General features: G+C 47.3%; 1 protein-coding gene across 1 annotated transcript; it reads left to right on the top strand.

Moving 5' to 3' along the window:
• Positions 1-3249: 3249 nt before the first annotated feature.
• Positions 3250-25245, top strand: LOC100627655 (cell adhesion molecule CEACAM5-like). The gene is made up of 7 exons (XM_084965671.1): positions 3250-3266; positions 4304-4608; positions 14164-14442; positions 15466-15731; positions 20029-20272; positions 24817-25071; positions 25127-25245. Exons 1-7 carry the CDS (start codon positions 3250-3252, stop codon positions 25243-25245), a joined length of 1485 nt encoding a protein of 494 aa, XP_084821797.1.
• The last annotated feature ends 364 nt before the right edge of the window (positions 25246-25609 follow it).

Raw genomic sequence — 25609 nt, 5'->3', positions numbered from 1 at the left:
TTTTGGTACTGAGCTGCAGGAGGTGTTTATGTATTTTGGAGATCAATCCCTTGTCAGTTGCTTCATTTGCAAATATTTTCTCCCATTCTATGGTTTGCCTTTTCATTTTGTTTCGGGTTTCCTTTGCTGTGCAAAAACTTTTAAGTTTAATTAGGTCCCGTTTGTTTCTTTTTGTTTTTATTGTCATTACTCTAGGAGGTGGATCTGAGAAGATATTTCTGTGATTTATGTCAGAGAGTGTTCAGCCTATGTTTTCCTCTAAGAGTTTTATAGTATACAGTTTTATACTTAGGTCCTTAACCATTTTGAGTTTATTTTTGTGTATGGTATTGGGGTGTGTTTGAATTTCATTCTTTCCCATGTGGCTGTCCGGTTTTCCCAGCACCACTTATTGAAGGGACTGTCTTTTCTCCATTATATATTCTTGCCTCCTTTGTCATAGATTAGTTGACTGTAGGTGTGCAGGTTTAACTCTGGGCTTTCTATCTTGTTCCACTGATCTACATTTCTGTGTTTGTGCCAAGGCCATACCGTTTTGGTTATATTTTTACATTTTTTTGGCCACTCCTGAGGTATGTGGAAGTTCCCAGGCCGGGAATTGAACCCCGTCACAGCAGTGACCCAAAAGCTGCTGCAGTGACAGTGCTGGATCCTGAACCCAGTGTGCCACCAGAGAACTCCTTGTTGTTGTTTTTAAAGATGATACCCAGGGTGGTGGAGTGTGACATCATCTCAATTTGACCATGTGTATAAAAAAGCCTTGAAATTCACATTCATTTTGACCCATTTGTTCTACTTCCGGGAATGTTTTCCAACTATACATGTGTACAAAGATAGAGCTACGTGTAGATTCATTTCTTTTTTAAACTGAGATCTGGTTGACATAGAACGTTGTATTCATTTTGGGTGTACCACATAATGAATGAAATAGGTATATATTGCAAAATGATCACCACCGCAGGTTTAGTTAACATCCATCGCCTCACATAGGTACAAGATTTTTTTCCCTGCAATGCGAATTTTGAAGGTCTATCTATCCTCTTAGCAATGTCCAATATAAAATACCGTATTCTCAACTAGAGTGTAACTTTTAAGCTGCAACCTACAGATGGCTATGGCAATGCTGGATCTTTAACCCATTACCCTGGGCTGGGGATTGAATCCACGCCTTCACAGGGACCCAAGCTGCTGCAGCTGGGTTCTTAACCCACTGTGCCACAGCAGGAACTCCTAGAGTATAGCTTTCTTTCTTAATACAAAAATAATCAAAGCTAACAAAAACGTCCAATAGTCCAACAGTCAAGTGTTAAATAAATTATTCTGCATCTATATAATAGAATACTCTGCAGTTCACATGAAGTTATCGAAGATGCTTAATGACATGGATCAATGTGCAATATCTGTTTCATGACTCATCTTTTTTTTTTTTGTCTTTTTTTTGCTATTTCTTGGGCCGCTCCTGCGGCATATGGAGGTTCCCAGGCTAGGGGTCTAATCGGAGCTGTAGCCACCGGCCTACACCAGAGCCACAGCAACGCGGGATCCGAGCCGCATCTGCAACCTACACCACAGCTCACGGCAACGCCGGATCCTTAACCCACTGAGCAAGGGCAGGGACCGAACCCGCAACCTCATGGTTCCTAGTTGGATTCATTAACCACTGCGCCACGACGGGAACCCCTCATGACTCATCTTTAGTCACTCTTGTGAACATTTTTTCGCATACAGAAATGTTCAGCTCTAATTTTATTTTTCAGATTTGCAAAATATTCCTTTGAATAAATTTGCCACAGTGTATTTCATGAATACCCTATTTGGGAAGTTTCCATATTTTTTCTTGCTATAAACAACATTTTTGTGATTAGCCCAGAAGTAAATATTTTCATATATATTTAATGCTTGAATCGTGAGGTCAAAGAGAATGCACATTTTTCCGTCTTTGAGCACTTCTTGCCTAACTGCTATCCAGAAAGCCTGCCCCGGCATACGCTCACCTTTCTTTTGCCAGTACTGGATGGCATCATTGAAAAATTCTAGGTCAGGGAGTTCCCGCTGGGGCTCAGTGGTAGGGAACCTGACTAGTATCCATGAGGACTTGGGTTCATTCCCTGGCCTCCCCCAGTGGGGTAAGGATCTGGCGTTGCCACGAGCTGTGGTGTAGGTTGCAGACTCGGCTCGGATCTGGCATTGCTGTGGTTGTGGTGTAGGCTGGCAGCTGCAGCTCCGATTTGACCCCTAGCCTGGGAACCTCCATGTGCCACAGGTGCAACCCTAAAAAGACCAACAAAAAATTCTGAGGCGGGGGGGGCTGGTGGTTTTCAAGCTTATTTTTTCCTTCGTCTTCTCCCCTACTGATCAGGTAATGATTTGGTCACCCCTCTCTGCCCCTTCACGCCTCTTGCCAAGCGGCCTGCAGACTTTGAAACTCAGGGTCAAGGTGATTTGAAAGCAGGCGGCTTCCTTCATCATCTCTAGGCCTTTGGACCTGCAGGTAGAAACAGCTGCCAGGCAGGATCTGAGGCGAAGGGGCCGTCTTTACCTTTACCTTGTTATCACCTGTTCCAATAAACTCCTGTCTGTGGCCTTTGAGGCTGTCCCATGTCAGCACCTCCGTACCAGGCTGCAGGCGCCTAGCAAAAATTAACCCGGACACCAGGCTTGTGCCAACAGCGCTGTAAGCCCACGCGGGGCCAACGCTGCGTGCCGGCCACACTGGTGATACTTTGCGTGGCACAGAGGACCTCTGAGAGGAGTGGAGGCAGCTGCCCCACCTGCCCTGGGGGCACAAGGCCACTTGCCTTGTCAGCGAACGTAGCACCACGCTGTTCTTTCTGACTTCAGCAGAGTTAGAGCTGGGCAGCTGGGTTGTTGCAGAGCCTGGAGGAATCTGCAGAACTGGTGAGAGCCTGGCCTCGTGGGAGTGGACTCTGCTTCTCCCTTCCCCCGTTCCCAAACCCCCAAGGCCCTGGGCCACCTCTGACTCTTACTGGGGAGGTGCCCCAGGGCCTTGGGGTTCACTCTGGGGTGAACGGGGGTGGGACTCAGGGGGACAGGATCGATGAGCTCCCCTTAGGGAAGAGGGAAAACCGGGGACCCTGCATAGGGACAGGGGCTTCTCAGACACTCTGGCTCTTCTTCTAGGCCTGGACTCTTGATGGGAGGAGGCAGGAGGACAGTTGGGCCATTGAGGCATCACGAAAGCACGGCTGGCCCCGTGGAGGGTCCCTGCAGAGGTGGTGGCCTTTGGAAATGGCTCGGTCTCGCAGGTAACAGCTACAAGGCCGTAACTCCTGATTTTCTTCCCCAACCTTCTTTGCTGTCCCCCCCCCACCCCACCCAGTCTTCACATCTCGGGTTGTGGCACCTCCATCCTTTCAGGTGCCCACGCCCCAAACCTCAGAGTCATCTCTGACTTCAGTCTTGCACTCACACCCCACACATCTTATCCGTCAGCAAATCCTAGTGGCTTCAGATCCCCAGTCTCACCATTTCTGTTTTCTGGTTGCAACCACTTCGGCCCAAACCACTGATGTCTCTGGCCTGGGTGGCTGTAGTCACTTCCTAACGGGTCCCTTCTGCTTCTGCCTTCCCTGGAGTTGTCATGTACAGCTGCACAAGTTGTGCACCACTCAAGTGCGGGCCGCGCTGTTTGTGTTAACGGCAATTTCACATTCACCAGCGGTTCCCTCTGTGGAGCTGCGTGATGTAGCACCTCTCCCCTCGGACTCCAAAGTCAGTTCACTCCGTAGCCAGAAGGATCCCTGCAGAACGTAAGGCACTTTCATGTTAGCCCTTAGCTCAAAAGCCTCCAGTGGTTCCCTAGTACTCTCTGAACAAGAGCCTGAATGAATTGATCCCAACCAGGGCTAATACTGCCCCCTAGTGGGGATTTGGTGAATGTGTGGCAGTGTATGGGTGCTGATACTGCCTGCCCCCTAGTGGGCATCTGACTCAATGCTGGGAGGAAGCTACTGGTGTAGTGGGGAGACAACCCCCCCCACCCCCACCCTGGGGTCGAACTACTTGCAATGCGCTGGGCACTCCCCCAGGATGAATAACTGTCTTGCCAAAAATGCAAGCAGCAACCTCTGCCCTTTTTTTCTACTTTGCTCACTTAATTCAGCCACACTGGTCTTTCCGATGTGCCCAACAATCTTACTCCTGCCCCAGGGCCTTTGCCCATGCTTTCTCCTCTTCAAATTGTTGAACTTGGATGAGTGAGGATCTAAGAGGGGCTGATTCTAGTGTCGAATGCTGCTCAGAGGCCCCCTTCTCCCTCAGCCTTCTTTCTGAGCTCATGCAGCAAGCAGGCATCTGCCCAGCTGACCATCACCTCCATCCCTCCCCGGGCCATGGAAGGGGGAAACATCACCTTGTCAGTCCAGGGGCTCCCTCAGAATCTCATCTCCTACAACTGGTTCCGAGGAGCAGCCACTTCCCAGGATACCCGGATCCTCAATTTTAAATTCACCAACCACGCCCTCACACCAGGACCAGCCCATAGTGGCCGGGAGACAGGCAGTGCTGATGGGTCTCTGACCGTCACTGACATGCGAGTGTTGGACAGTGGCATCTACACGCTGCAGCTCATCTCTGTGGACAGGACCAGTGGCCATTACGCTATGCTACTTCTCTCTGGGCATTCCTCTCTGGTGGCACAACTAGCAGTAGTAAGCATTTATTAATTGCTTTCTGTGTACCTGGTGCTATTCCGTACCCTCTGGAGATAGGTTGCCACGGGCTTCTCACTACCACTGAATAGGGGATTTGAGGCTCCGGGATGCTTAAGCAACACGGCCAGTGGCACCTACAGAGCTGGGATTTGAACCCAATCTCTGCTGAACCCTGAAGCCCATGTTTTTGAGTACTACATCAGAGTGCTTATTACACATAAGTAGTATAATATTACACCCTCCCTTTTATTAGAGTAACAACTCTCAACAGGTTCTTTTTCTGAGCAATTGTTTTGCCTCATTCCCTGTACCAATACTTAAAGGATTTATATACAATATATAAAGAGTGCCCACGAATCAACAAAAGGGAAAATACTTCAATAAGAAAAAGCAAGTGAAAGATTTGGATACTTGGTTGGCAGAGGAAGAACTATAAATGGTCAATAATGATATGAAAAGATGCTCAATTTCACTAATAATAAAGGAAATACAAACTAAAACAAGATATATGGAGTTCCCGTCATGGCACAGTGGTTAACGAATCCGACTAGGAACCATGAGGTTGCGGGTTCGGTCCCTGCCCTTGCTCAGTGGGTTAAGGATCTGGCGTTGCCGTGAGCTGTGGTGTAGGTTGCAGACTCGGCTTGGATCCCACGTTGCTGTGGCTCTGGCATAGGCCGGTGGCTACAGCTCCGATTGGACCCTAGCCTGGGAACCTCCATATGCCGCGGGAGCAGCCCAAGACATGGCAAAAAGACAAAAAAAAAAAAAAATAATAATAATAATTCCTCACTCACAAGGCTGTTAACATTCTCCCCCAGGTTTATGGAGGTATAATTGACACGTAGAATTTGTTTTTAGGGTATACAGTGTGGTGATATAATGTACACAGACATTGTGAGATGATAATTACAATCAAGTTGATACATCCATCATCTCACATGGATACCTGCGCATGCCTGGGGATGGGGTGGGGGGGGTGAGAAATTTAAGATCTGTTCTCTTAGCAAATTTCAAGTATATAATACAGTATCATTAACTATAGTCACTATCTTGTACATTAGATCCCCAGAGCTTTTTCATCTTAAATCGTGATGTTTGTACCTTTTGACCAGGATTCTAGCATTTTCCCCACCTCTCCAGTCTTTGACAACCACTGTGCTACACTCTACTTCTATGAATTTGTCTATTTTATTTCTTTATTATGATTTTTAAAAAATTTTTGGCATGCCTATGGCATGCGGAAGTTCCAGGGCCAGGGACAGAACCTGCTCCCCAACAGCAACCCAAGCCACGGCCGTGAAAATGCTGCGTCTTTAACATGCTGAGTCACCAGAGAACTCCGAGTCTGTCTATTTTAGATTCCACATAGAAGTGAGATAATACAGTATTTGTCTTTCTGTGTCTGGCTTATTCCACTTAACATAATGTTCCCCAAGTTCATTTGTGTTGCCGCAAATGTCAGAATTTCCTTCTTTTTATAGCTGGATAATATTCCATTGTGTGTGTGTGTGTGTGTGTGTGTGTGTGTGTATAACCATGCTTAAGGACTTTATAACTTTCCAGTGATGCAATGCTTTTATCTAATCCCCCATCCATTTTTAAACTTGGTCCATTGACCTGTTAAAGTCCTTTATAGCATATCTTACCCCATCAGGTACAGGAGTACAGGACTCGGGGTACAGTCAGGTCTTGCATTTCATGTCCTATCTCTTTGGCCTCCTTAAATCTGGAACTTTTCCACAGCCTCTCTTTATCTTCAATGACATTGACATTTTTAAAGAACATACCTCTCCCTTTACAAAGCAGAACCTTTCTCATTGTGCGTGTGTCTGATGTTTCCTCGTGATTAGAGTGCAGTGGGGCACTCCGAATACAGCACGCGTGATGTCGTGTCCTTCTCAGCGCATGTCCATCTGTCCATCATTGCCGATGTAATTGCTGATCTCCCGGTCAAGGTTTTGCCCACTTACTTCCCTGGATAGGGACTCTTTTCTTTTCGATTCCTTGTCACAAACAAGCAAGTGGGAAGACACTTTAAGACTATGTCTTATCCCTCATCAAAACTCCCTCCGTGATTTATCATCCCTTGATGATTCCTGCTTTGAAGGTCTTTGCTATGAGGGTTGCAAACGATGATTTTCTAAGTCCAGCACTCTCGTGACCTTGACCAGTCAGCACTTGGAATTCTTCTGAAAGAGCCCTCTCCCCCTCTTTCCTCTCTGTTCTCTCTCTCTGTCTCTCTCTCCGTATCTATCATCTACCTCCCTCCCTCCTACTTACCTGTGAACCTAGCTATCATGTATCGTCTATACCTATCTGTCCACCTGTCTTACCTGTTATCTATTGAGCATCTTCTTCATCATATCTATCTATCTATCTGCCATCCGTATGGACTCATGAATTTCTGTTTTTTAATGGTTTATAACTCATCACTGTACTTAATATTTTGGTACTTAAATTACTGGAGCTTTGCCCAGTGGGAGCCCCTTGGATCTTTCTTGCGTGGTGCCCTTCCCCCTCCCCCTTTGTTAAGAACGTCCTTCCTTTCTGGCATAAGGTATTTCGGGCTTGTGTTTTCCATGTCCTGCTTCAGTCCCGGATCCGCCACTTTTTTGAGACACCCTGGTTCCTTTTAGTGGGAAATGGTATTAGAGGCCAAGATCAGGGTGCACTCACTCTCCTGGGATGATTTTGTTTCCAGGAACTTTCAGTGACCAGAACTAGGACATACAAGCATGTTCACACCTATGCATACACACACATACACACCTACACACTCACAGCATACACAAGTGCACCGAGGCATACACAGATACAGAATTATGCCTATTTTCAAACTCATGAGTTTACAACAATACCTCAAGTTCCAGGTTCTTTCTGACCTTCCCGCATCCCACATGTCTCTTCTTCCACAGTGAGAATGCTGGCTCCCAACAACATTAAAACATTTCAGTTGCTTAATATAATAATTTTCTCAAAATAATATATCTAAAATATTTTTGTCTTTTTTTTTTCTTTTTGGGGGCTCACCTCCTACCGAGGGAGGTTCCCAGGTTAGGGGTAGAATCAGAGCTACACAGCCACAGCAACGCAGAATCCGGGCCACGTCTGCAACCTACACCACAGCTCATGGCAACACCGGATCCTTAACCCACTGAGCAGGGCCAGGGATCGAACCTGCGTCCTCATGGATCCTAGTCGGGCTTGTTACCACTGAGCCACAATGAAAACTCCCTAAAATATGTTTGAATTGCTTTGCCTATACCACTACAGGAAAAAAAAAATCCTATTAAAAAGAGTTCAGAATTTGTTTGTACCTGCCCTGCTGAAAAATCCAATAGTATGTTGGCAAATTACATGTCCCTCCCCCATCCTCCCTCCCTTTTGGATATCAAATCAACATACTGTTGATATTCATTTGAAATACAACTAAGTTCATTTGCTTTAGTTTGCTCTTCAGTTTTACTTCTCCCTTGTCCCATCTTTACTGATTTAATTTAATTTCTTGAATGTGTAGAATAGTAACCTGATTCCAGAATTACACATAAAGATGTGCTCAGAGATGTGGTCCTTCCTCCAAAATCTCTCCCGCCCTTGTGGGTGACCAACTTCATCATTGTCTCATTTATCCTTCCTATTTTTTTTTTTGTCTTTTTGCCATTTCTTGGGCGCTTCCATGGCATATGGAGGTTCCCAGGCTAGGGGTCTAATCGGAGCTGTAGCCACTGGCCTACGCCAGAGCCACAGCAACTCGGGATCCAAGCCGAGTCTGCGACCTACACCATGGCTCACGGCAATGCCGGATCCTTAACCCACTGAGCAAGGCCAGGGATCGAACCCACGACCTCATGGTTCCTAGTAGGATTCGTTAACCACTGCGCCACGACGGGAACCCCCCTATTTTTTTTTTTTTTGCAAAAATACACAGATATGTCTCTTTTTCCTTCAACAATAGATCACATACTCTAAATACTCTTTGCACTTTTATTTATTTATTTTTATTTTACAGAATGTCACCCTATGTCTGTTCATAGAGCTCTTCCTCATTCTTTTTTAATAGCTGCATAGTACTCCCTTGTCTAGAGGTACTGTAATTTATTCAACCACGTCCTTTGCTTGGGGGTTTAGGTAGTTTCCAATATTTTACAATGGCAAACAATGCTGTAACAAATAAGCTTGTGCCCATGTTTTCACCCCATTGGAAGTGTTTCTTCAGACTAACTTCCTAGGAGTGGGATTGCTGATTTGAAAAATTAATGCAAATAACAAGCATTGGTGCGGGTGTGTAGAAAAGGGAAGGCTGGTGCATTATTCGTGGAAATGTAAATTGGTGCAGCCACTATGGAAAATAATATGAACGTTCCTGAAAAATATTAAAAATAGAACTGTCACAGGATTCAGTAATTCCACTTCTAGGTGTTTATTCAAAGAAAACAAAAACACTAACTCAAAAAGATATGTGCACACCTATGGCCATTGCAGCATTATTTACAATAGCCAAGATGTGGAAACAACCTAAGTGCCCAGTGGATAAATGAATAAAGAAAATGTGCTATATATGGAGTATTATTCAACCATAAAAAGGAGGAAATCTTGCCATTTTTGACAACATGGGTAGATCTTGAAGGCATTACGCTAAGTGAAATAATTCAGGTAGAGGAAGACAAATACTGTATGATCTCATTTACATGTGGTGTCTAAAAAAATTTTCTTCTTCTTTTTTAGGGCTGCATCTGCAGCATGTGGAAATTCCCAGGCTAGGGGTCGAAGTGGAGCTGCAACTGCCAGCCACAGCCACAGCAACACGGGATCTGAGCCGCATCTGCAGTCTACACCATAGCTCATAGCGAGGCCAGGAATTGATCCCACATCCTCATGGATACTCGTGGGTTCATTCACCACTGAGCCACAATGGGAACGCCTAAAAAAATTTTTTTTACCTGAACTGATGAAGAACAGATGGGTGGTTGCCCCAAACTGGGATGGGGGGGGGGGGACAAAATAGGTGAAGGGGGTCAAAAGGTGAAGGGGGTTATAATAGGTGAAGGGGGTCAAAATAGGTGAAGGGGGTCAAAAGGTATGTATTTTATACAGTTATAAAATACATAAGCCAGGGGGTCGTGACATACAGCATGGCGATGGCAGTGGTTAGTGCTGCATTGCATGTTGAAAGCGCCTAAGAAAGTCCATCTTAAACATTCTCGCCACAGTCACACCCACCTCCCACTTCCCCTCTTGGGGTTACCATCCCTGACCCTTGGAAACCACCCATCTGTTCTCCATCTCTGTAATTTTGTCATGTAACCTTGTGAGAGCAGCTTTTTTTTCTTCATTTCCCACTCAGCCACAATGCCCTTGAAATCCAATCTAAGTCGTTACATTTCAGTAGTCTGTTCCTTTTGATTACTAAGTAGTTAGTCTACCCTGTGAAGGCACCATAGTTTATTTAATGATTCACTTATTGAAGAACATTTTGGTGTTCCCAGGTTTTGGCTATTACAAATAAAGCTGCCATGAACATTCGTTTACAGATATTTATTTATTTATTTATTTATTTTTGCTTTTCAGGGCCGCACCTGCAGCATATGGAAGTTCCCAGGCTAGGAGTCCGATCAGAGCTGTAGCCATCGGCCTTCACCACAGCCACAGCAACATCAGATCTGAGCGCATCCACGACCTACAGCACAGCTCATGGCAACACGAGATCCTTAACCCACTGAGCGAGGCCAGGGATCAACCCTGCACCCTCATGCTTCCTAGTTGGATTCCTTTCTGCTGCGCCACCACGGGAACTCCTACAGATTTTTATGTGGACATAAGTTTTGATTTTTCTGGGATAAATGTCCAGAAGTGCAGTTGCTGGATGTGGCAGGCATCTGTTTAATGATCTAAAGAAACTGCCAAACTGTTTTCCAGAACGGCTGTAACTTTTTACATTTCCACAGGCAGAGCATGGGAGATCCAGTTTCCTTGCCAACATTTGTTATTGTCACTATTTCTAAAAAATTTTAGTTGCTATATAGAAATATTTCATTGTGATCTTCATTTGCATTTCCTTAATAGCTAATACTGTTGAGCATTCTTTCATGAGCCTGTGTGCCATTCGTATATCCTTCCAATGAAATATCTCTTCATGTCTTTTAGCTCTTTTCTACTTGGATTGTTTGTTTTTTACAGTTGAGTTATGAGAGATTTGGGGGGTTTTTTGGTGCGTATTTTAGATACAAATCCATTGTCAGGTGTGTGGTTTGTAGATATTTTTTCTCAGTCTGTAGCTTATTTTTTGTGTGTGCTCTTAGTAGCATCTTTTGCAGAGAAACATACTGATGAATTATCAACTTTTCTTTTATGGATTCTGCTTTTGGTGCCATGTCTAAGAATTCTTCAACAATCCCTAGGATCATAAAGATTTTCTGTTTTCTTTTTTTTGTCTTTTGTCTTTTGTCCTTTTAGAGCCGCTCTTGTGGCATATGGAGGTTCCCAGGCTAGGGGTCGAATCGGAGCTGTAGCCACCAGCCTATGCCACGGCCACAGCAACGACAGATCCAAGCGGAGTCTTCGACCTACACCACAGCTCACGGCAACTCGGGATCCTTAACCCACTGAGCGAGGCCAGGGATCAAACCCACAACCTCATGGTTCCTAGTCGGATTCGTTTCTGCTGCACCACGACGAGAACTCCCTGTTTTCTTCTAAAAGTTTTATAGTTTTAGCATTTTACCGTTAAATCTGTGACCCATTTTGAATGAATTTTTGGATAAGGTGTGAGGTTTAGGCCAAGATTTCTTTTTTACTCATAGGTGTTTTATTGTTTGAGCACCATTTTTTGTTTTCTTTTTTTTTTTGTTTGAGAATTTGTCAATTTTAATTTTGAAGAATGCCGTTTTCTTTAATTTGATGCCCTTATTATTTTTTTTCATTAAAGTATGGTTGATTGGAGTTCCCATTGTGGCTCAGTGGGTTACGAACCCAACTGGTATCCATGAGGATGCGGGTTCCATCCCTGGCCTCGCTCAGTGGGTTAAGGATCTCACATTGCCAAAACTTCAGCATTGGTCACAGGTGTGGCTCAGATCTGGTGTGGCTGTGGTGCAGGCCAGTGGCTGCGGCTCTGATTTGACCACTAGCCTGGGAAGTTCCATATGCTGCACATGCGGCCCTAAAAAGAAAAAAAAAAAAAAAAGCGTGGTTGATTTACAATGCTGTGCCAATTTCTGCTCTACAGGTCTAGCACCATTCCTTGAAAAGAGATCCTTTCTTCAATTTGAAAATAAACCAACAACAACAAAAAACTCCACCCCCTGGAAAAAAAAGAAAGAAAGGAGATCTTTCCTCCATTGAATTGCTTTTGTACCTTTGCCAAAAATCAGTGGGACAGATTTGTATGAGTCTATTTCTGAGCTCTTTATTCTGTTTCATTGATTTATGTAATTATTTATCACCAGTACTCCACAGTTTTGATTACTGTAGCTATATAATGTATCTTGAAATCTGGTAGCATCATACTTCTCACTTTATCTTTTCTCCCGCAAATTGTTTTTTTTTTTGTTTTGTTTCGTTTTGTTTTTTTTGTCTTTTTGCTATTTCTTTGGGCCGCTCCCGCGGCATATGGAGGTCCCCAGGCTAGGGGTCGAATCGGAGCTGTAGCCACTGGCCTACGCCAGAGCCACAGCAATGCGGAATCCGAGCCGCGTCTGCAACCTACACCACAGCTCACGGCAACGTCGGACCATTAACCCACTGAGCGAGGCCAGGGATCGAACCCTCAACCTCATGGTTCCTAGTCGGATTCATTAACCACTGCGCCACGACGGGAACTCCCCAAATTGTTTTTATCTGTTCTGTGTGTGTGTGTGTGTGTGTGTGTGTGTTTGCTATTTCTTGGGCCGCTCCCGCGGCATATGGAGGTTCCCAGGCTAGGGGTTGAATCGGAGCTGTAGCTGCCAGCCTACACCACAGCCACAGCAACACGGGATCCGAGCCACATCTGCAACCTACACCACAGCTCACGGCAACGCCAGATCGTTAACCCACTGAGCGAGGCCAGGGATCGAACCCTCAACCTCATGGTTCCTAGTCGGATTCGTTAACCACTGCGCCACGACAGAACTCCTGTTTTTATCTGTTCTTGTTCCTTTCCATATAAATTTTTTTTTTTTGTCTTTTTGCTATTTCTTTGGGCCGCTCCAGCGGGATATGGAGGTTCCCAGTCTAGGGGTCGAATTGGAGCTGTAGCCACTGGCCTACGCCAGAGCCACAGCAACGCGGAATCCGAGCCGCGTCTGCAACCTACACCACAGCTCACGGCAACGCCGGATCGTTAACCCACTGAGCAAGGGCAGGGACCGAACCCGCAACCTCATGGTTCCTAGTCGGATTCGTTAACCACTGCGCCATGACGGGAACTCCCCAAATTGTTTTTATCTGTTCTGTGTGTGTGTGTGTGTGTGTGTGTGTGTGTGTGTGTGTGTGTGTGTTTGCTATTTCTTGGGCCGCTCCCGCGGCATATGGAGATTCCCAGGCTAGGGGTCAAATCGGAGCTGTAGCCACTGGCCTACGCCAGAGCCACAGCAACGCGGGATCCGAGCCACGTCTGCAACCTACACCACAGCTCACGGCAACGCCGGATCCTTAACCCACTGAGCAAGGGCAGGGACCGAACCCGCAACCTCATGGTTCCTAGTCGGATTCGTTAACCACTGCCCCAGGACGGGAACTCCTCCATATAAATTTTAAAATAATCTCTTCTATGTCTACAAAAATTTGCTAAGATTTTGATAGCACTTTCTTAAACCTGTATGTAAATTTTGGGGGAAATGACATCTTTACTCTGCTAAGTACTTTTTTTTTTCCTGCTTTTTAGGGCCACCCCCTCGGCATATGAAAGTTCCTGGGCTAGGAGTCGTATCAGAGCTTCAGCTGCCAGCCTACACCACAGAGACAGATCTGTGCCCTGTACATGTCACAGCTTGCAGCAATGACAGATCCTTAAGCTGCTGAGCGAGGCCCGGGATTGAACCTGACCCTGCATCCTCACAGACACAAGTCGGGTTCCTAACCTGTGGAGCCATAACAGGAACTCCATTTTAAAGCCTTTGATTTGTTTTGCCAGAGAGAGGTTTTTGCTAATTTATAATCTAGGTGTAAGTGTCTTTACCTGGGCTCCTAAGAGGGTCCTCAGAGTGACCCACAACACCTGAAATTAGGTGCAAATGCACTTTCTTGTGCGTGTGGTTTCTAGGGAGAGGATTGGGATGCCCAGACATTTAAGAACCTCTGCAGTGGAGTGGGTGAGTCCGTTGTGTGTGTGTGCGTGTGTGTGCTTATTAGACTCGAGGCTGACGCCAGGTATATTTACCTTGCGTCCGGCAAAGCCAGCAGTAGGGGGTTTCCGAGGCCTCAGGGCATTTCCTGCTCCTGATAATTTCTGGAACCCTGGGTGCCCTCCTGCCCTTGGCACGCTCTGGTTCTCCTTTCTCCTCCCCAGAGAAGCTGCAGCAGCCCCAGGTGGCCGCCCAGAACCTGGCCCCAGTGGAGCACATGGACTCCTTGCATTTGACATGTGTCTCCCCAAACAATGATGTGACCATCCGGTGGTTTCAGAACCTCGAGGTGATTCAGGAAGGAGATGGGTCAGCAGTCTCCACGGATGGCAGGGTCCTCACCATCCCCAGAGTCACACGAAATAACTCTGGCACCTACCACTGCGAGGCCAGGAACCACTTGGGATCAAGGCTCAGTGAAGCCCTCATGGTTGGCGTGACCTGTGAGTCTGGGCATCCCGGCCCCATGAGGGACCCACCCTGATCCACACAGTACCTCCTGCTCAACCGTCCACTGGTTTGTCCATTGTTTATAGCTTAAAGCAGGGGCTGTTTAGACCAAGGGCTCTATAGACTCCCTGGGTTCAAATCCCGACTCTGCTCTTTCTCAGCTGGTGAATTTGGGCAAATCGCTTCCCCCTTCTGTGCCTCGGTTTCCTCGTCTACAAAGTGGGGGTCACAATAGTATCTCTCTCACTGGGTCATTGTGAGGATTAAACAAGTGGGTTCATGTTTAGAACTTAGAACAGCGACTGGCACCTGAGTGCTCGAGAGACGCTTATGAACACTGTCCTGCAAGTTCACCCATCATTTGTGTATTTGTTGAGCTTGACCACGTACCCACTTACAAACTGTCGGATTCACCCTCTCTGAGGTCCAAAATCAAGTGGAGATCACGGGATTCCACCCAGAGAAATGCCAGACCCCAAACCATAAATATTTGCAGACCTGAAAGAATTTTCAGAGACCCTTTATTTTGCAAACAAGGAAACTGAGATTAAGAAAGAGAAGGGGCTTGCCCACAATCTCATAGTGTCAGGAGTAAAGATGGGAACTTGAATCCAGCTCTCTCTCCTCTCCCCCTCCCTCTCCTCCCTGTCTCTTGAAAAACATTCCTGTGAGCGCCTGTTGTGTGCCATGAGTTATTTTGGTCCAAGTGGTAAACAGACAAGCATCCTGGTCCTCATGGAACAGACATTCTGTACAGAATGAGAATGAGAGACACAGACCCAATAGCGAGGAGGCTACTGCAATAGTCCTTTCCTTCTTTCATCCATTCATTCATTTACTGGACAGACCTTTATGTTGTATCACTGTGCGCCCTCCTCAAGCTGCATGGCTTCCAGCTCTGAGCTAAGTGGACAACACAAGGGTGTGGGTAGGGGTGGGGGTGGGTGGGTGGGGTTGGGGATGGGGTCCGGATTCGCCCCACACTTCCCGCTGAAGACCATTTTCTCGTGGTCCAGATGGCCCTGACACCCCCACCATGACCTCACCAGACCCAGATTTTGTGATTGGTTCTAACCTCACCCTGATCTGCCTGGCCGACTCCCAGCCCCCTGCCCAGTACACGTGGAGCATCAGTGGGGTCCCCGGGCCCAAGGGTCAGACCCTCTTCATTCCCAGTCTCTCCAGGGCGCACTCGGGGATCTATACCTGCAAGGCTTCAAACTCCATATCCGGCTTGCACAGCAGCGTGGACATCAGCATTAGCATCTCAGGTACCGCTATGGTCTGAATACCTGTCCCCTCAGACACACCCCAAAAAACTCCTCTGTTGAAATCCTAACCCACAAGGTGATGGTATTAGGAGGTGGGGCCGTTGGGAGGTGATTAGATCATGAGGCTGGAGCCTCCTGCGTGGGATTAATGCGTTTATAAAAGAGGCTCCAGAGAGGTCCCTAGTCCCCTCCGCAGCGTGGAACCAGGACCCAAGAACCAGGAGGAAGGTCCTCACTAGAACTTGACCGTGCTGGCACCCTGGCCTTGGGCTGCCAGGCTTCAGAACCATGAGACATACCTTTCTGTGGTTTATAAGCTACTCACTCTGTGTTTCGTTATTAGAGCACAAATGAACTAAGAGGGGTAGGAAGCCAAGGTGGGAGGTTATTGGTTAGACATGAAATCTCCAAAATTAAAAAAAAAAAAAAAAAAGAAATCAAGACAAAAATCATTCCTTGCCTCGGGGCTTTATTGGTAGAGTTTGGTTTGGTTTTGGTTTTAGGATGCTTTTCTTGGCTGTTCCACTTATAAACATATTCAGCAAGATTTTTCTAACCCGTGCAGAATAAGTTTTTATTTTTATTTTATTTTATTTTTTGTCTTTTGTCTTTGTTGTTGTTGTTGTTGTTGTTATTGTTGCTATTTCTTGGGCCGCTCCCGCGGCATATGGAGGTTCCCAGGCTAGGGGTCCAATCGGAGCTGTAGCCGCCGGCCTACGCCAGAGCCACAGCAACGCGGGATCCGAGCCGCGTCTGCAACCTACACCACAGCTCACGGCAACGCCGGATCATTAACCCACTGAGCAAGGGCAGGGATCGAACCCGCAACCTCATGGTTCCTAGTCGGATTCGTTAACCACTGCACCACGACGGGAACTCCAGTTTTTATATTTTTAATCCAATTACAAAGTGATTTGTTTGGTGGGGGTTGCTTTCTAAAAATATTGTAGGCCACCTTTTCATATTTTAAGTAAATTGCACATTCATTACAGGAAAGGGAAGGTAGCCAATGGAGCCTCCCAGAGACACCTGCATAGCTTCTGTAATTCCCTTATTTCAATATCTACATTCAAATATATGTATTTCAAAACAAAAAATATTAGGAGTTCCCATTATGGCTCAGCAGTTAATGAACCTGACCAGTATCCATGAGGACTCAGGTTAGATCCCTGGCCTCACTCAGTGGGTTAAGGATCACACCATGAGCTGTGGTGAAGGTCGTAGATACGGCTCGGATCTGGCATTGCGGTGGCTGTGGTGTAGGCCGGCAGCTACAGCTCCAACTAGACCCCCTCGCCTGGGAACCTCCATATGCTGCGGTTGCAGCCCTAGAAAAGACCAAAAAAAAAAAAACAAAAACCAAAAACAAACAAAAAAAACAAACCCACAATCAAAAAATATTATACTCTATTTACCATTATTTAACCTGTTTTTAAATTTTAATCTTCTGATCTTCAGTTTCTATCTTGGTTAACATAGAGCCACATCACATCCTCATTTGGACTATTTCTTTATTGAACACATGCTGTATATTCAGTGCAAAATAAAATTAGATAATGGAGATATTTTTTTTTCTCTTTTTGCCTTTTCTAGGGCTGCTCCCACAGCATATGGAGGTTCCCAGGCTAGGGGTCTAATTGGAGCTGCAGCTGCCGGCCTACAGCACAGCCACAGCAACTCAGGATCAGAGCCGCATCTGCGAGCTACAGCATGGCTCACGGCAATGCCGGATCCTTATCCCACTGAGCAAGGCCAGGGATTGAACCCGCAACCTCATGGTTCCTAGTTGGATTCATTAACCACTGCGCCACAACGGGAACTCCTGGAGATACTTTTTAAAAGGGAAAGAAGAGGGAGGAAAACCCCACTCTTCCAGAGATGACCCCTGCTAATACGTTGGCGTCTCCTCTTACAGATTCATTCCTCATGCCTATGTCTTTTCTTCCTTTTTTTTTTAATTTTTTTTTATTTTTGTTGTTGTTGTTGTTGTTGTTGTTGGGGCCGCACCTACAGCATATGGAAGTTCCCAGGCTAGGGGTCCCACTGGAGCTGCTGCTGCAGGCCTACACCCCAGCAACGTGGTCCGAACCACCTCGGAAACCCACACCACGCTTGTGGCAACGCGAGATTCTTACCTAATGAGTGAGGCCTCGGATGGAACCCGCGTCCTCATGGGTACTAGTGGGGTTTGCTACTGCTGAGCCATGACGGGAACTCTGTCCCCATGCTTATTCCGATAAATGAATAAAGACACGTGCATTTTGTCCTACAAAAGGAGAGTGGATGGACTATGCATACTGTTTGGCAGCCAGCATTTGTTCGTTTAACAGAATTTCATGAGTGTTGCTTTAGAACACTGCCCATTGCTCTACAGTGTAGCTTTTTATACACTGTGTGTATATGTACACATGTTTTGTACATGATTTTCTTTATGGATATAGGGGGCAAGCAGCTTGGCCAGCACCCTGTGGTAGACCAGACAGGCCACTCTTGTGGGATTGGTCTAGTCTTTCTTTTCCCATTTGTGTGACAAAAGCTTCTAAATAAGGTCTGAAGAGGCCATTCCAGCCCTAAGATTCAAGGTGGCTTGACCTCCAATGTCACGTTTATTCAGCATTTGGAAATTTCCAGAAATGCTTCACCTCTAAGAGATCACACTTTGATCTCTTAAGAATAGATTTAATATAAAATCTAGAAGACAGAGTTCCCATTGTGGCACAGCAGAACTGAATCCGACTAGTATTCATGAGGATGCTAGCTTGATCTGTGGCCTCGCTCGGATCCCGTGAGCTGTGGTGTAGGTCGCAGATGCGGCTCGGATCCCGCGTTGCTGTGGCTGTAGCTCCAATATGAACCCTAGCCTGGGAACCTCCATATACCGTAGGCGTTGCCCTAAAAAGCTATATGTATATTATATATATATATATATACACACACATATATATATATATGTAAAATGGAATGTTCAGTGGGTGGATTGGTGGATGAATGAATGAATGGGTAGATGTGTAACTAGATTAGGTCACATGGACCTCTACCTCGGTGCTAGCCCGACTGAGGCCCCTTGCCCTAGCAGGCAAGGTTCTTTTTCCATGCAGTTTTGCACAGCCTAAAAGGAAGATGAAGCTGAGACTGAAGCAGCACTAGTTTTATTCAGTGGCCAAAGAATGGAGAAGCTGGAACTCCGTAAAATCAACTTCTCACCTTAACAGGGAGAGGGACTTACTTTTAAGGAGTAAGGACTAGGCGGAGAGGATGGAGACTAATGATGGGGAGGCTTGTGCATTAGTTTTCTGGGGAAGAGGCCTGGCTTTCCCAGAAATGGGGTATCACCTCTTTTCTGTCCTTTTTTGGGCTTTGACTTTTGGTTTTTGACTTCGGGTCATGGCCTCAGGCAGAGGAATGTCATTTAGTTTGCTAATGTAATCAAATCAGCATAGAATGAGACTCAGGATGTTTTGGGGGTCCGAGTCAGCACAATCTTGGGTTCAGCTGGTTCTATTCATTTTTTGTTTTTCTCTTCCTATAGCCTTCTTTCTTTGCGGCCAGACCTTGTAACTTAAAGATAAATGTTAGCTCCTGTTCATGGGAGGGGTGGGTGGGTTTTCAGCAAGGGTCTTGTGGCAACTCCAGTGTTAGATGGACAGGTGCATGTATGGATGTCGGTACAGGTAGGTAGATGGGATGTTGGATTTATAGGTAGCATGGATGGATGGATGGATGAATAGCAGATAAACAGGTAGATGGATGGATGATGGATAGATGTATGGATGATGGGCGGATAGAAGAGTGAACCACTGGGTGGAGCGATATATGAATGGCTGAGTTGGTGAGTAAATAGGTGAACTTATGAACAGGTGTATGGACAGGTGTTTGGACGAACAGATTATTAAAAGAATGATTGGGGAGTTCCTGTCGTGGCTCAGTGGTTAACGAATCCAACTAGGAACCATGAGGTTGCAGGTTCGATCCCTGGCCTTGCTCAGTGGGTTAAGGATCTGGCGTTGCTGTGAGCTGTGGTGTAGGTTGCAGACACGGCTCGGATCTGGCATTGCTGTGGCTCTGGTGTAGGCTGGAGACTGCAGCTCCAATTGGACCCCTAGCCTGGGAACCTTCATATGCCATGGGAGCAGCCCTAGAAAATGCAAAAAAAAAAAAAAAGATAATAAATAAATAAGTAAAAGAATGATTGGTAAGGACACTGATTTCTACCTGAGCCTATGATCTGTCAGGACTCAACACTTCTACCTCTTCCTAACTTTCCCACAGAGACACTTCTACAGCCCAATGTCTCAGCCAATAACTTAGCCCCTGAAGAGCATGTGGAATCCATCAGCCTGCACTGCTTCCCCCCAAGGAGTACAGTGGCCCTCCCTCCGGTGGTATGTCAATGGCCAGAGTATCTTCCCTGGTGGCCACATGGAGCTGTCCTCAGACCACAGGATGCTGACTCTGCACAACATCAGCAGGAACGACACAGGGCACTACCAGTGTGAGAGTAGGAACTCAGCCGCCAGCAGCATCAGCGACCCCGTCCTTGTCAAAGTCATTTGTGAGTTGTGGGCCTTGCTAAAGGATGGGTGGGGATGCCACACGGATGTGGCTGAGGGGTGAAGCAGGGGGTTGAAATCCAGCTGGGTCTGTTGGCCAAGCCGGGGGCGTCTGCCCTAAGGTGGGGGAATGCGTATTATTCGCATAAAGACCTCCCGCTGTTGAGGATCCTGTTTAAGTCCAAGCCAGAGATGCCCTGTCCCACTGTGCGATGTGTTACTAACTTCCTAGCAGCAGGTCCAACAGGGCATTTGGGAAAGACTTGCAAACTCCATAGGGAGGACATGGAACCCTAGCTCCACCAGCAGTATCTACACTGGGTGACAGACTCATTCACAGATCTATTTTCAGTAACCAGTAGGTCCTCAGTAAATATGTGTTAAATGGATGAATTAATGGAACATGTGGCCTTGGGGAAGATGTTTTATTCTCTGAGCCCCAGTGTCCCTATTGTTAAAATGGGGATGATAAAATCCACCTTCAGGATCTGGCAGAGGGGCAAGTGAAGTCTAGCATTTACAGCACCTGAAAATGTAAGTGGCATGTTGCAGGAACATGGTAAATGACAGCTGTTGTCATTGGTAATTAATGCATGGTGTTTGATTGACTCTTAATTAGTCAATACATTGAAAATATTTAGAGGCTGAAGGTGCACCAGAGTCCTGTGTTAAACCCCGAGCGTGCAGCAGAAAACAAAGCAGATCCCTGGTCCTGTCCTCCTGGGGCTTCTAGTCCAGTGGAGGAGACAGGCCTGTCCCCAGATAGTGGCAGCAAACAGAGTGGGCAGGGCTGGGATGGGGGGATCTAAGGGGTTGGAGGAAACCCAGCCGGGGTGCTGGACCAAGCCTGGGAGTCGAGGAAAGCTTCCTGGAAAAGAAGACCTGAAGGATGATTATGGAAGACATAGTTGAAAAGGTTAGGATTTGTAACCTTTATAATGTTCTGGGTGGAGAGAGCAGCTTGTGCAAAGGTCCAGAGGCATAAAAAAGCAAGAGAGGTCATGGAAACGCAGGAACATGGGAGTAGAGGTGGACAAGTGAAAGGTGAGCCTGGAGACTCAGGCTCACCTCACCCTGGTATTGACGTCCTTGCTGATGGTTTGTTCTTTACCAAAGGAGTGATGTGGTCGGATTTGCACTGAAATACTCTCTAGCCTGTCCTGTTGAAGATGGGTTGGGACAAATGAAAAGGCCATTCAGGAGGTTCAGTAACAAGCAGGAGGAAGAATGGACAGGGGCGAGGATCACAGGGAGGGGCTGGAGGTGATGCATCCTGAGGCACAAGGGAGAGAGGACAGGTGAGATGGATGGTGGCACTACCTTCGGAGATGGGACGCTGGGAAGAGAAGCAGGTTTTGAGGGAAGGCACTTTTATTTTTAAAATTTTTTATTCAAGTATAGTTGACTTACAGTGTTCCTTCAATTTCTGCTGTTCAGCAAAGTGACCCAGTCATACATATATATACATTTTTTTTCATAGTATCTTCTATCATGTTCTGACCCAAGAGACTGGACCTAGTTCCCTGTGCTGTACAGTAGGACCCATTATCCATTGGAATTGTAATAGTTTACATCTACGTTCCCCAAACTCCCTGGGGAAGACACTGTTTCAAAGTAAAATATATTCACAGGAAATGTGAGGTTCAGTAAGGCCAACGGATTGGGAGAGAATGGCCATTGAAAAGACAATTTGTTACTGAGAGTTCACAGAAGGAGGGGGACACTCTGCCATGGGGGCTACGTGGGGGAGCACCAGGGTTGGCCAGGAGGCAGGGGGAGAGGGGATACTGTGGGCAAGAGCCTTTACTGTGGTTTCTGCAGGAAGAAATGGGGGAGACAGAATAAGCAGGTGTACCGTTGGCTAGTTAGAATAATTTCAGTGGGTTCTGGGGCATAGAGACTGTCCCTAGGTGTCTGGGACCTGCCTCGGGGTGGTTAAAACAGGTAGGCAGTGGCCTGGAGTGTTGCAGATGATTTGGGTATGGGCTCTGGTTTTGTTGGTTTGCAGTTGAAAAGCATGATCATGAGCAAATTATTTAATATCTCTAGGAATTAGCTAACCCTGAGAGGGGCAGTCCCCCCAGGACCCAAGTCCTCACCGAGGAGGCTCTAAGATGTCACAGCATCAGAATACAGAAAGAAAAAGACATGGTCAATACAGACACCAAGTTCAGGGTTGGACAGCCAGCATCAAGCAAATAGATAAGTGTGAAGCTTAGAAAGAAGATTTGACTCGAGATGTGGGCTGGGACTCGATATCCTGGGGAGGTGATGGAAGCCTTAGGAATGGGTGAAATTGTCTTGAGGGGGGATGTATAAAATGAGAAGGATAGAAAGCCAAAAAGTGTGAACCCTGGGGCCCACCAGACTTAGGGCTCCAGTGGAGGAAGAGGAGCCCACAGAGGGGTTGACAGGGGGTGGCCAGAGGCAGGGAGTGGAGCGTGGTAGCTGAACAGCCAAGGACCAGGCGGCAGATTCATTCCACCAACCTGTGTTGAGCCCCTACTGTGTGGCAGGCACTGTACTAGGTGCTGGGGACCCAGCTGTGACCACAACACACAGAAACCCCAGCTCCACGGACCTGGCATGCTGGTGGGATGAGGAAGACAATCAACAAATGAGCAAATAAAGGATTTCCCTGGTGGCTCAGTGGGTTAAGGATCTGGTGTTGGCACTGCTGTGGTGTGGGTTCCTTTCCCGGCCCAGGAACTTCCACCTGCTGTGGGAATGCCACCCTCCACCCCCCGAATTAAGCAAATAAAAATACAATGTTGGCTGGTGATCACTGCAAGGACAAACCAAAGTGAGAGACCAGAGAGTGGCAGAGGGTGGTCAGAAAAGCCTTTTTGTTTTTTCGGTGTTTTTAGGTCCGCACCTGTGGCATATGGAGATTTCCAGGCTACGGGTTGAATCAGAGCTACAGCTGCCGGCCTACACCACAGCCACAGCCATAGCCACAGCCACGCCAGATCCAAGCTGCCTCTGCAACCTATACCACAGCTCACCTCAACAGCAGATTCTGAACCCACTGAGTGAGGCCAGGTATCAAACCCTCATCCTCATGGATACAAGTCAGGTTCGTTCCCACTGAGCCACGACAGGAACTCCAGAAAAGCCTTTAAAAATTTTTTTTTTTTGCTGTGATAGAACATGATGGGGGAGTTCTTGTTGCGGCACAGCGAAAACAAATCTGACTAGAAACCAAGAGGTTGCAGGTTGGATCCCTGGCCTCGCTCAGTGGGTTAAGAATCCAGCGTTGCTGTGAGCTGTGGTGTAGGTCACAGACACTTCTCAGATCTGGTGTGGCTGTGGCTGTGGTGTAGGCCGGCAGCTGTAGCTCCGATTAAACCCCTAGCCTGGGAACCTCCATTTGCCGTGAATGTGGCACTAAAATGCCAAAAAAGCCCACAAAAAAACAAAAACCAAAAACCCAAGGATGGAAGATAATGTGAGAAAGAGAATGTACATATACATATATGTATGTATGACTGGGTGACTTTGCCCTACAGCAGCAATTGACACAACATGGTAAATGGACTACACTTTGATTAAAAAAATTTCTTTTAATCTCATTGGGGTAAAGTTGATTTAAAACATTTGCTAGGCTTGAGGTGCACAGCAAAGTGAATCAGTCATACGTACATCTATTCTTTTTCACACATAGGTTATTAGGGAACAATCAAGCAGACCTCCCTGGGCTGCACAGTAGGTCCCCGGTAGTCACCTACCCTGTGACTAACAGCGCGCACGTGTCAACCCCATCCTCCTGATGTATCTGCTCCCTGCCCCCAGAAAAACCTTTTGTCTTTTTTTTTTTTTTTTGGTCTTTTTTTGGGGGGGGGGGCTGCACCCGTGGCATATGGAGGCTCCCCGGCTAGGGGTCGAATCAGAGCTGTAGCCGCCGGCCTACACCAAAGCCACAGCAAAGTGGGATTGGAGCCGCGTCTGCGACCTACACCACAGTTCATGGCAACACCGGATCCTTAACCCACTGAGCAAGGCCAGGGATCAAACCCTCAACCTCATGATTCCTAGTTGGATTCGTTTCTGCTGCGCCACGACGGGAACTCCAAGATAAGCCTTTTGAGGAGAAGATCTGGAGGAAATGAGGGGGTGGATATTTGCAGGGAGAGGAGACTGCAAATTCCGGGGCCTGGGGGTGAGGGTGCTTGGCCCGCTTGAGGAGCAGCAAGGGGGTCTGAGTGAAGGAAGCAGAGTGGGGGGGGGTGAAAGAGAGGGGACTGTCCCCAAAGAGGGAAGAGGGGCGGAGCGTGGGGGGCCTGTGGCCACTGGTGGGGGCTTTGGCTTTTAGTCTGCGTGAGCTGGAGACAAGGGTTTTGTGCAGAGGCAGGATGACATATGACTTGGGTCTGGCTGCTTGGTGGAGACTGGGGGGCTACAGGACAAGAGGCAGGCAGGCAGAAGAGGGGTCAAACACCCTTGTCCCCTGGATGGGGATGAAAAAGTGTCCGGGTCAGAGGCCCGAGGCTCTGATGAGGACGGACCTTGCTCTTCCCTCTGGCCTGACCTTGTCGATTCTCGGCAGATGGCCCAGACCTTCCCGTGGTCAACCCTCCAGACCCAGAGGTCAGGGCTGGTGCAGCCCTCACCCTGTCCTGCTTTGCCGACTCAAACCCCCCTGCCCAGTACCGTTGGGAGGTGGATGGGAAGCCAGGCCCTGCCACCCAGCACCTGGTCATTGCTGAGGTCTCCTTGGACCAGGAGGGCAGGTACACCTGCAAAGCCTCCAACAGCATCACTCACCTTTGCCGCTCAGCCAATGGGAAGATCTGGATCTCAGGTGGGTGTGGAGGTGTCATGGTGACAGTGGCTCAGGCTCTCTTGCCTTTATACAGGTGGCGATGGGGGTTGTGTCAGCCATACACTTATCTCAGGAAAGCTGCACGCTCCCTTCCCCAAAACTCGATGGCTCAAGACAGTGAACCTGTGTTATGACTCACACATCTATGGGTGATTCTTCTGGAATTGGCTGGATCACTCATGCATCTGTGGTCAGTCGCAGGTGGCTCTGCTGATCTTGGGGGCCAGCTGGTGTGGGATGCCCAGACTCTTGGTATCTTATCCTCCAGCAGGCCAGCCTGGGCTGGGTTTATATCATACATAGGCAGAGGAGAGAGAGAGAGAGAGAGGTGGTTGGGGCAGGGAGGAAGAGGGAGAAGGAGCAGGAGGGGAGGAGGGGAGGGAAGGTGGACGAGGAGGAGAAAGAGAAGGAGGAGGAGGGGGGAGGAGGAGAAAAAGCAGGGGGAAGAGGAGGAGGAGGTGAATAATACTTATTGAAGGTGGAAGCAGAAGCTACCAGTTTTGAGGGCTATGCTCAA

This window comes from Sus scrofa, chromosome 6, assembly GCF_054392235.1.
Source record: "Sus scrofa isolate SSC_HxYL_T2T_F1_AM1 chromosome 6, Sscrofa_HxYL_maternal_Yorkshire_Landrace_v2.0, whole genome shotgun sequence".
Classification (NCBI taxonomy): Eukaryota; Metazoa; Chordata; class Mammalia; order Artiodactyla; family Suidae; genus Sus; species Sus scrofa.
The sequence above is the reverse complement of the archived record's forward strand: the minus strand, read 5'-3'. Positions and strand labels throughout refer to the sequence as shown.

Bases quoted from the DNA above. Each gene is read 5' to 3' on its own strand.
- LOC100627655 (XM_084965671.1), top strand. The intron at 4,609-14,163 runs GTGGCCATTACG...TCTCCTCCCCAG, and splicing joins CATCTCTGTGGACAGGACCA to AGAAGCTGCAGCAGCCCCAG. The intron at 20,273-24,816 runs GTGAGTTGTGGG...GATTCTCGGCAG, and splicing joins CGTCCTTGTCAAAGTCATTT to ATGGCCCAGACCTTCCCGTG.